The 12,211-nt window shown below is 37.0% G+C and overlaps 1 protein-coding gene across 1 annotated transcript; it reads right to left on the bottom strand.

Moving 5' to 3' along the window:
• Positions 1-6,431: 6,431 nt before the first annotated feature.
• On the bottom strand, positions 6,432-8,952 carry LOC121315058 (ADP-ribosylation factor-like protein 4A). The gene is made up of 2 exons (XM_041248948.1): positions 8,802-8,952; positions 6,432-7,901 (listed from the first exon to the last, which is right to left on the bottom strand). The coding sequence occupies exon 2, from the start codon at positions 7,782-7,784 to the stop codon at positions 7,182-7,184; it is 603 nt and encodes a 200-aa protein (XP_041104882.1). The 5' UTR covers positions 7,785-7,901; positions 8,802-8,952; the 3' UTR covers positions 6,432-7,181.
• Positions 8,953-12,211: the final 3,259 nt, after the last annotated feature.

Here is a 12,211-nt window from a genome sequence, read left to right as displayed (position 1 = left end):
CAAATGCTTACTAATTTATTGCATATTTTCATATAAACATTTTTATTATAATAATAATAATAATAATAATAAAATAATAATAATAATAATAATAATAATAATAATAACATGGCTTTATATGGATATAGGTAAACTGGTCAGGTATAATAACTTAGGTCAATATTACTGTACTTGAATGAGAGTCAGTTTATTACCAGGACAGCCAAGAGAATTAACCACCTATCCTCCTACTGTTTACCAAGAGCATGTACACAAGAGTAATGTGCTGAGCGCTTGTTATGGGATTATGAGGACCCTCTGTATGTGCCTGTACTGGTTTAGATTTAAAATAATCTGTTGATATTAGTTTAATTATGTGATCAAATATCTGCTATGAACAGTGTTGAGCATGTTACTGAAGAAAGTAACTTATTATCAGTTTCTTCAGAAAAAATTATATAATGTCCTTACTTATTACTTAATAAAAAACTAGCATGTTATATTACTCGTTTTCTTTCTTTCATTTGTCCTGCGAAAAGATTGTTGTGACTATTGTTTACTTTTTAACTCAGGTAATTCATTCATTAATTGTCAAACAGGTTTTTAAAATGTTTGTAGTAAATGCATTTCGTTTTTGGCATATAAACATAATGTTCTGTATATTTCTTGACTTTCAATACATTTGCAGTATGAAGAGAAAATCATACAAACATTAGAATTCAATAAAACCATGACTAGCAAATCAACAATAACAAAAAAAAAAAGAAAAATAGAAAAACAAACTGTATGGTGATAAAGCAGTAAATGTAAAAATATTGGGGTGATGCAATAAGTGTGGCCACCACTGCAAATAAATAAATAAATACATAAAAGTGGTAGGTAGTCAAGATCTTGTGTGATTAAACTTCAAATTATGCGGAGATAGACCTGTATGACGTTTTTGAAGTGTATCATCAAAATTGGCATATAGGGATATTATATTTGTTTCTAATGCCTATCCTTATTGAATGACACAGCTCAGAAAGACTGATTTGATTGCCCTGCAGCTTGTTATTACTGTGAGACATCCCAGAAGAGAGATTGCCTCACCGACATTAGAGCAGTCTGGCGCGTCGGGGTGTACAGAGAAAAGATTGCGAGACTAACTTGTTTCTTTTTTGCTGAAAGTACCTGTAATATTCTTACTCCCATTAAAAATCTAACACGTTGTATAACCTTGTTATTGACAAAAGAAATATTATTACAGTAAGGTGTTATGTAAGTAGCGAGTTACCCCAGCTCTTACTATGAATGTAACAGATTGACAGATCAGATAAGAACGTACATTAATCATCTCAATAAAAAATGTTTGTAAATATCTGACTAGTTCTCCCCCTTGGATAGGCATATCTCTTCAAAGATACAGGCAGCCTTTCACACCCATTTTTAAAGCTCGTAATATAATTTAAATAAAAACAAAAAACAATTAAAAAAAAGATGCCAGCTAACTTTTTAACACCATGCTTCAATCAGTTCTAATTCTGGTCTCTGGGGGGAAAAAAAGAGAAAAAGAAAACGTGCATACTAATTATTTGGCACTATTCAAAGGAACAGTTTACAATACCAGTATCACTCAATTCAAAGCAACCACTAGTTTCTGAACCTCCTTCTACACAATGTCTATTGATGGGCAATCCATCCTAACCTGTAAAAAGGCTGCCAGACTGTAAATCCACGTGCATAAGCCTCTTGTCCAAACCCTGCTGGGTTTAGCTGAATACACATTCAGCTGAATAAAGACAATATAAAGGGTTTCGATGTCTGTCAGTAAGACCCGACACCAACATTTAATGTGCACTATGACTACCTTTCAAGTCAGTTAACACCTACAGTACATAAAAGCAAGCTGCCCACTGCCAAGCCCATGTGGAAATGAAGACTAACAACCTTCACGCTGTATCTGTCTTCATGTTTTACAGTACATAACACTTGCTACTAAAAATTGCTAAAATGAGTACTAATACTGTATAGTAAAAATAAACCTTTACTTAACTACATTTCAGCACAGAGAATCCGCTTAAATGAATGGCAATGAATGAATGATGATGAAAGCGATTGCAATTGCAGATGATTTATGACTGTGAAGTGCGCTCATTTGGGCTGGTGGTCTCGTTCGCGGGTGTCCAATGGCTACCTGCGGGAGGCTGGCTGGAAATACATGAACAGTTATATGCATCCCAGTGCCGCAGATAAGAAGTTGCTGTAGCCACCTATCCCCGAAATGACGAGGCTGCCAAACCATGAATGAATAATGAAAAATATGTAGCGCTCTGCCACCTAACCCCCAAATATTGAATTTAATGAAAATCAGCAGCTGAGACATGGTCCATCCGTCAGAGCATGACTGCGCCGAGGGAGAGAGCCCAGCCTCTCAAACCCGACCACACACCCCGCACAACTACTAAATATGAACCGCTCATCACTCAGGTAAGGAAAAACCCCTGCTCACATATTTTTTATTTTTTTTAGGGGGAAACCTCAGGAAATCCATGGCTGAGGGCAGCTCTTCCTCAGGACTCTAAGCAGTCAACTCCCGTTTCGGCTTCCCAGAGCTTGACTGAGCAGCCAAAACAAAAAGAAGCGACAAGAATGAATAGTACACAGAGCTTTAATGTGCTTGCTGATGACGTATTGGTTATGGGCGGATTCTCCTTCCAGAAAAGCAACCAAGTTTACAATTCTGCATAGTGCTTGTGAAGTACAGTACTATGAGAGAATTGAGTAAAACAGTGACTTTATAATATTACACAGTTTTATCAATCGCAATTGCATGTGTGTTGCAGGTGACAAAGGAACTCAGTTCAGTGTGCCAACATTATCTATACAGTGCATATAGAAAGTCTATAACCCCTTGAACTTTTTTTCAAATTTTGTTGTGTCAGTGCCTCAGACTTTCATGCATTTAAATGAGGATTTTTTTCCACTTATCTACACACCATACTCCACACTGTTAAGGGGAAAAAAGGTTTTATTGAGAAAAAAAATGATATGTTAAAAAATACAAAATTGAAAGATCATAATTGGATAAGTCTCCCCCCCATGACTTAATACTTGGTAGAAGCACCTTCTTTGCACACCTAGATTTGACAATATTTGACCATTCTTCTTTACAAAACTGTTCAAGCTCTGTCAAGTTCCTTGGGGAGCGTTGATGGACAGCAATCTTCAAGTCATGCCACAAATTTTCGATTGGATTTAGGTCGGGGCACTGACTGGGCCACTCAAGGACATTTACCTTTTTTGTTCCTTAACCACTCCAATGTAGCTTTGGCTGTGTGCTTTGGGTCGTTGTCATGCGGAAAGGTGAACTGCCATCCCAGTTTCAGCTTTCTTGCAGAGGACAGCCGGTTTTCTTCAAGGACTTCTCTGTTCTTTGCTCCATTCATTTTCCCTTATATCCTGACAAGTGCCCCAGTCCCTGCCAATGAGAAACATCCCCATAACATGATGCTGCCACTAACATGCTTAACAGTAAGGATGGTGTTCTTTGGATGATGCGCTGTGTTGGGTGCGCCAATCAAAACGCTTTGCATTTAGGCCAAAGAGTTCCATTTTAGTTTCGTCAGACCACAAAACTTTTTGCCACATGGCTATAGAATCTCCTGAGTGTTTTTTTTTTTTTGCATACTTCAAACATGATTCAAGGTGGACTTTCTTGAGTAATGGCTTCCATACAGGCCAGATTTGTGGAGTGTTTGGGATATTGTTGTCACATGCACACTTTGAGCAGTCTTGGCCATAAAAGCCTGTAGCTCTTGCAAAGTTGCCATTGGACTCTTGGTAGCCTCTCTGATCAGTCTCCTTCTTTCTCAGTCATCCAGTTTGGAGGGACGGCCTGATCTAGGCAGGGTCTTGGTGGTGCCATACACCTTCTACTTCTTAATAATCGTCATGACTGTGCTCCAAGGGATATGCAAGGCATTTGATATTTTTTTTATACCCTTCCCATGATCTGTGCCTTTCAACAACTTCGCTCTGGTGTTCTTTTGAAAGCGCCTTGGTGCTCATGGTTGAGTCTTTGCTTTGAAATACACTACCCAGCAGAGGGAACCTACAGGAACTGCTGAATTTATCCTGAAATCATGTGAATCACTACAATTTAACACAGGTGGAGGTCACTTGGTGTGTGATTTTGAAGGTGATTGGTTACACCTGAAATAATTTAGGATTGCTATTACAAGGGTGCTGGATACCTATCCAACCAAGCTATTTTAGTTTTTATTTTAAATTAATTTTCTCCTAATTTCTAGAATATTTTTTTCACTTGGAAGCTGTGGGGTAGGATGTGTAGATAAATGAAAAAAAAAAAAAACTATTTTAATTCCAAGCTATAAGACAACAAAAGGTAAAAATTTTGAAAGGGGGTGTAGACATTCTATAGGCACTGTGTGTGTGTGTGTGTGTGTGTGTATATATATATATATATATATATATATATATATATATATATATATATACGTTATATTTATATTGCTCAGTATGCAGGCAGACTGCATAGCAGCAGGGGCAGGGGGGGCATGGTACCTGTGTGTGCCTTTAGTTTACAACAAGATGTTATACGTTAAAGTAAAAAAATATCCAAGGATTAGAGAATATGTTGTGTAGGCCTTACTTTACCCCACTCAATTACCTACAAAACAAAGAATGTCAAATAGCAGCTCAAGTTAAATGTTGTTTTGTTTATTTCTGAAATAAACAGTACATAAAGCTGACACATTTTATTTATTTTACTTTTTTTAAATTCCGTGCCATTGCCGTTTCCTCACAGTAAACAACTACACAACACTTTTAGCAAGTTGGGGGCACTGTTTACGCGAGTCATTTCAGAATAACGTGCCTGCTTTTTTTTTTTCTGTCCCATATGATTTTGACTCGCTCTAAAGCAGCACAATGCATTTTTGATCCAGATGGCTTTCCATCAAGATCATTATGCATGCGTGTGCATAATCTGGTTTGTTTACTTTTTGCTATCTAAATGTTTTAGAGGCTCGAGCTGCTGTGTTGATCCTGTTTTTTATATATATATATATATATATATATATATATATATATATATATATATATATATATATATAATATCTCATTAATCTCACATATCACACAGAGCTTTTTCATTTGCCATTTAAAAAAAAAAAAAAATTATTAGTTTTTGCCATTTTTTTAAACTGTTGCATAACTTCTGGTGAGGTGGTAAATAAGTGCAAGGTAATTTTGTCGTTTCTAGCAAATACAAACATCTGATTTGTGTATATCAATAAATGTCAAAACATATTTGTTCAAATATTTGTCCCAGTTCTAATATATACACACCTATATATCTACAATTTCTGAAACTATATAAAAGTTTTCAAAAAAAAAAAAAAAAAAAAAAAAAAAAAGAATTCCTATATACACATTATTACATTTTTGGTAACATTATAGGAAATACAAAAAAGGGCATATGTGTGAACAATAGATTGGAAAAGTGTAATAAATGGAGGTCAGCCTCTGAAATACATATTACGGATTAAGGCACATGGCGGTATTTACTAGCTAAGTGTAAACTGTTATGCAACACATGTACATTTTCCCAAGTAATGCAACACTGAAGAACAGCTCAACTCACAGCTGAAATAATCAAACAAAAACAGACACATCTTTCAGTTCATTTGTGTAGCTGTTTATTAAGATCTAATTTTTTTTTTTTTCAAATTTATATAAATATAAACATTACCCATTCAGTGACTTCCATGCCACTAGTGCTGGCGGTAACATGTAACCAACTTAAACAAGCTCCTTTAGAAGCTGCTTCACACTCTTTAAATATAGATAATCAGACTCCATAAAAATGATATTGCTAGTTGCAGAAAACAGACCACTAAAGTGCATTTTAAATATATTTGTAGAATATGGAAGCATATTTACAACACAGCTGTTTTAAATTGTACAAATAAACAATCATGAGAATGAGCAGTAAAATACCTGTCCTAATCCATTTCTCAAGGAAGCAAGTGGAAATACAGAGGGCAAAAGCACAAAATGGAGAAGGACTGAGCAAGTAAAGCATGTTGGACACAATATGACTTCAATAGACACAATTTTCATGGCTCACTATCAGGCAGTCCAACACAAATGTTTTTTTGTAAGTAAAAACCAAGGAGCTACACCTTTGTTTATCGTTTTCTAAAATAAAGACATAAAAACTAACATTTTTTATTTTCCTTTGACATACACCCCCCCCCCCCCCCCCCCCCCCCCCCCCCCCCCACCCCCCCCCCCCACCCCACCCCACCCCACCCCACCCCACACATTGATCAGCTCGGTTAGAAAAGGATACAGCATGGAACCATTTTTTTACACATGTCAGTGGCCAAAGGTTCCAGTTTACTACAACTTTTGTCCACTGACGTTTAGACCAGGGCGTTCCAAGGCAGTTCCACATTCTTATTATACTGTACCAAGTAATCAGGAAAATGTATGCTTTCTATTTGCAACTAGGAATATTGACCTTTTAAATAAAATAGCAACATCAAAAACAATGTCTCCTGCTTTTTTTTATCACTTCAAATTTAGCATACTTGTACCTTTGACTTGAATCCAGAAAAATACAATTATTCCGATTCAAAGCCTTTATTATGGATTGATACAATTCCAAAAAATCTCACAACAACAGACAAATGAATGTGTCAATATACTATCTCTTCAACTGATCTAATGATCAATGGGTAGCAGCAATGTTTTTTAATAATCAATATAGAGGGTTTTTGGTAGATACCAGCATTGTACTCACTGAGAAATAAGTCAAAACAGTATTCACTTGAAAGACAATAAACGCTTATAAAATGTCAAGCTTCTAGTCCTCAAAATATGGGACCACTATACCTTCACCTTATCTGCGAATAACATTTTCTCCACCTAATGAAACACTGAACAGGTACATTGTTTAATGCTTTCAATTATAACTTTCATATTTTATAAAATAGAGCAAACAGTTTCTGGATTGCTTTCATACACCTTATACAACTTGCACAGCACTACTGATAAAACTCAGCTTTAGCTGTAACCATTTATTGTGGGCATGACTTCAGTCAACTGACTAAAACAGTGACCCTGGATCCACTTATGTCAAATAAAAACACCAGCAATACAGCTTCACTTGCAAACTGCAGTTTATTTCCTGGGAATCATCTCTTCTTTTTCTGCTGCCTTAACATCTTTCTCCGTTTTATAATCATTTCATAAAGTTTCTCCAGTCCTTCTCTGAGTCCATCCCCTATGATTGCACATGTGGGTTGCAGGTGCCAGGGGGTGGAGGAACTTAGTTCAGGTAGTGCTAACATTTTTTCAATCTCTATAAGAGTTAATGAATTCCTTAGGTCCTGTTTGTTCGCGATTACTAGAACGGGCACGCCTTGGTTTTCAGATATCTTTGTTATTTTATGCAATTCTGTTTTGGCCTCTTCCATCCTTTCTGCATCGACAGAGTCTACTACAAAAATTATGCCATCAGTGCATCGTGTGTATGATTTCCACAGAGGTCTTAATTTCTCCTGGCCACCCACGTCCCAGAAGTGGAAAGTCACTGTTCTGGAACTTCCCAGTGTTACTTTGATTTTTTCAGTGTTAAATCCTTTTGTTGGGACAGTGTTAACAAATTCATTGAACTGTAGTCGATACAAAACTGTGGTTTTCCCTGCACAGTCCAAGCCCAGAATAGCAATATGGAAGGACTGAAAAGATGGAAAGCTTGACAAAATGGGCCTCTGTTCTGATAATCCGTTCCCCATCTTGGAAATTCAGTTTAAAGATGAGCGGTTTAAAACAGAAAAGCAACTTTGCACTCTTTTCTGTGTGTTCAATAATTCAAGAATCCAGGAATCTTCAGTGGGTAAAAGCGTCAATACCTATGCAGACACAATGAGAAGAAAATCAAAATACTAAATTAGCTTTGCAAGCATCAAAATGTAATATCAGTGAGATTGTAATTAAATCAGTATTGAAAAATTACTTTATAGTTTGTAAACAAATACTTTAAAATGTATTACAGGTGTATGTGAAATACAAATAAGTGTGCATCTGCTTTTAACACTTGCAAGACCGACTGACTACTAAAATTCCCAGCAACACAAATCACACAGTAACACTAACAGGTGAGACTTTGTGCACTAGCACGGTACACATTAGGTACTACTCTAATGTCTAACTCCTTTTTTTTTTTTTTTTCCCTTGAAAGAAATAGACACAGATAGCCAACTACCATGGGGTTTGTTATGCTAATTACTGTATGCCTTAAAATGTAAAAGCATCACAACAGGACTAGAAATCCTCCCTGCCCACCTAATCATCGAGGAGAATTACAATTGAACCTGAACTTAGTAAGTTAATTTACATACATCTGATTTATTACTGAATGTTTTCGTACGTATATAGTAACTTTGAGCATACCAAAACATGATCATTTACCTGATCGTTTATTTTGTATAAATTAAAATGTTACAGTATTAACCAAAAGAAACATAATGATGGGTATCTAAAAATGTGTTAAATAACTTATTCAATATGCAACGTCAAATTGTCGTTTTATTATGCAATATAGGTACTACGGCATTACTTAAAAAAAAAAAAAAAAAAAGTAAACCCGACGTAAAAAATGGTAGAACATTGTACGTTTACAGTACTATGAGGCAAACCAAAACTATGCTTTGCAAGCATAGCGTGTGCTATTTCTCATACACTTCAGCTGCACTGTAAATAATATAGACTGGTTAAATCTAGCACCAGTTTAGTAAATGTCACAAACGTACCTTAACCCTGTTTAGACGAAATGGTATACAGCTTAGTTTATCAGCATTGTTTAAAATCTCTGCAGTAGTTAATTTTCCAATTGTCCATCCAGCACTACCACATCCATTGTGATCCCCAGCTATGCGTTGTCTGTGTAATGAACAAAATCTCGTATCTGGTCATTTCCACCCGTAAGATCAACCAGCCGGCAAATCTCAAACGTCAATTGGCTGCCTTCTGGGTACAAGCTGGGTTTTTCCTCATGCCTGATTCGTAGATGCATCTGTCACTCAATTGTGTCTACATTTACTCCCCCTGACCCCACCTGTTGCTAAAAGCTGCAGCAGAAAACAAAACAAAACAAACAAACAAAAAACATTCTGAAACCGGTACCTCTCCCTCTTTGTTTCAATTTGGTTTAAAAACTACAACCACACTGGAGCTGGCCAACTAGTACTAACATAATTACTTTAAATGTATCTATCTTTATTTGTATTTATTTCTTTATTTTTAAGTTAGGCTTACAGCTATGGCCAAATGTTTTGCATCACGTAGAATTTTAGGACTGATGACGGATAAATAAAATAGCTTGTATAATTATGAAGACCCTTTGAGTCTGTACTTTGCAAGTTTAAGAAAATGTTTGTTTGACGGTTGCGCATACATCTCACGCTTGGAACATGCTAGAATTATAATGATTATAAACCAGCAGCTGCATAAACTTTTGTAATACATTACACGTATTGTCCTTATTTAGTTAATGTCGAAACTGTTTTGTTCATCCATACAAATGACCCTAAAGAAATGTACGTACATGATGTACTCAGGGTCAACAGCGCCACTCCTAGGAGACATTTGGATAGAGTGGCTCCAGCTGTTGCTTACTTTTGAATTGATTGATTTAAAAAATGCTGCATCCTGGTGACCACAAAACTTTTGAATCCACATGGTAGGGAACGAGGACCAGAGGAAATATGATGCACAGCTAAAAAAAAAAAAAAAAAAAAAATCGCTTTTGTTATCCACTAGAGCTCAGTCAGAAGTAACGTGAAAAAACAAACAAACAAAACAAAACAACAACAAAAAAAAAAAACGTAGATCTTTCAGGTCAGAATGTGAGCAGTAGCATACACTAAAATACATTTTTATTAAATACAAGAAAACAAAAACGACCGCAGTTAATAGATAGATAAATAGAGATGATGTAATATGTAGAGAACATAAGAACATAAGAAAGTTTACAAACGAGAGGAGGCCATTCGGCCCATCTTGCTCGTTTGGTTGTTAGTAGCTTATTGATCCCAAAATCTCATCAAGCAGCTTCTTGAAGGATCCCAGGGTGTCAGCTTCAACAACATTACTGGGGAGTTGATTCCAGACCCTCACAATTCTCTGTGTAAAAAAGTGTCTCCTATTTTCTGTTCTGAATGCCCCTTTTTCTAAACTCCATTTGTGACCCCTGGTCCTTGTTTCTTTTTTCAGGCTGAAAAAGTCCCTTGCGTCCACACTGTCAATACCTTTTAGAATTTTGAATGCTTGAATTAGGTCGCCACGTAGTCTTCTTTGTTCAAGACTGAACAGATTCAATTCTTTTAGCCTGTCTGCATATGACATGCCTTTTAAATAATAATTCTGGTCGCTCTTCTTTGCACTCTTTCTAGAGCAGCAATATCTTTTTTATAGCGAGGTGACCAGAACTGCACACAATATTCAATAGAGTCACAGACAATAATTAATATACAATAATTCATGAAAACGCATTAAACACAAGGATTTATTGAATATAATTATTACGACAAAGACCAAAATACAGTGTTTACAGAAAAAAAAAATAACAACAAGTAATTTCAAATATGTGTTTATGACAAAAGTATTGGGACCGTTACATTAAAAGTAAAAAAAAAAAAAAAAAAAAAAAAAAAAAAAAGTACGTGGAATTATATATGTAAGGTATAAACCACGACGAGCCGTGCGGTTCCCATGATATATACCCCAGAAGTGGTGTACATCATCGTAACCGCACGGCCCGAAGTGGTTTTTACCGCTTATAACACGGCTACCTGTCATTTGTGGGAAGAAAAATAAAATAATTAAAACACATTTAAATTAAAACAAAACCAGAAACTTTTACTGTGAATACATCCGCAGTGTAATATAGTCCCAAATTTAATTTAATTTAATTTAATTTAATGTTTGTTTGTTAAAAATAAATTGCAAACGTTAGATTATTGTGAATTTCTGCATCTAAAGTGCCATCTCACTAGAAATTGGAGGACTGAATACAAGCTGTGATGACGGGTGGAGTTTCAAATGACACTAACGAAGTAAGGAGAGCAGCTGCGATGGAGACTGAAGCCGGATCTTGAAGTGAGTTTGTAAACTCGTTATATGCGAGGCACACATATTCTAGTACGTTTTCAGACTTTTAGATCTCAAAATATGGTTTTGTTAGTTGTCGGACACCCTCGTATTTTTCCAAGCCACAGCCTGTGTGTAATCGTATATATATATATATATATATATATATATATATATATATATATATATATATATATATATATATATATAGTAGCGTTTCACGCAGGAGACAGAAGAACGGGGGGCACATGCTGTTTCGCAGTTGAAACTGTTCCTTTTATTAAGTCCCTGCTTGTCAGCACCCTGTAGAGTCCACTGCTCTACCTGCTTCAGTGCTTGGTCTGGTGGACCCGCTCCAGACACATGCAGCCTGGCAGATGATCTCCCGAGCAACAGGGGCTCTCTCTCCCAGGCAGCAGATGCAGCTGCTGCTTTTTTAAGGTGGCAGCAGCAGCAGATCGCTCTCAGGCGGCAGCGACAGTGGCAGCGCTCTCTAAGGCAGCAACTGCAGTGGCTTCTCTCAGGTGACAGCTGCAGTGGCATCTCTCAGGTGGCAGCTGCAGTGGCGTCTCTCTCTCAGGCAGCAGCTGCAGTGGCGTCTCTCTCTCAGGCAGCAGCTGCAGTGGCGTCTCTCTCTCAGGCAGCAGCTGCAGTGGCGTCTCTCTCTCAGGCAGCAGCTGCAGTGGCATCTCTCTCTCAGATGGCAGCGACAGCGGCTGTGGGCTCTCCTGCTCCTGGCTCACGCCCTTTGCAGGAACCAATCAAGCGCTTATTAGAAGTTTAATTGGACCAATTAATCAATTCAGTGTACAGTTTGAACAAAAACCAGGTGGTTACCGGCACTCCGGGACCAGGATTGGGCACCCCTGGTCTAAATGAATAACCATTTTTCTCATAGACTGCAAGATAAGTATATCTTTTTAAGACAAGTCCCTGCAATATGAACACAACTGTGTTTGGAATACCACTCTGCCTCTTCCTCCTTTGTGGTTTGGGGAGGGGAAAACTCGTCATCCCTTCAGTGGTTGTTATGACATCACTAAGCACGTATTGTAATTTAGATGGTATGCGC

The sequence above is a fragment of the Polyodon spathula genome, chromosome 4, assembly GCF_017654505.1.
Source record: "Polyodon spathula isolate WHYD16114869_AA chromosome 4, ASM1765450v1, whole genome shotgun sequence".
Lineage (NCBI taxonomy): Eukaryota > Metazoa > Chordata > Actinopteri > Acipenseriformes > Polyodontidae > Polyodon > Polyodon spathula.
Note: the sequence above shows the minus strand (reverse complement) of the source record. Positions and strands in the feature narration are given on the sequence as shown.

What these genes read in the sequence shown, in the direction of transcription:
- LOC121315058 (XM_041248948.1), bottom strand. Translation starts at nt 7,784, where the DNA reads ATGGGGAACGGATTATCAGAACAGAGGCCCATTTTGTCAAGCTTTCCA.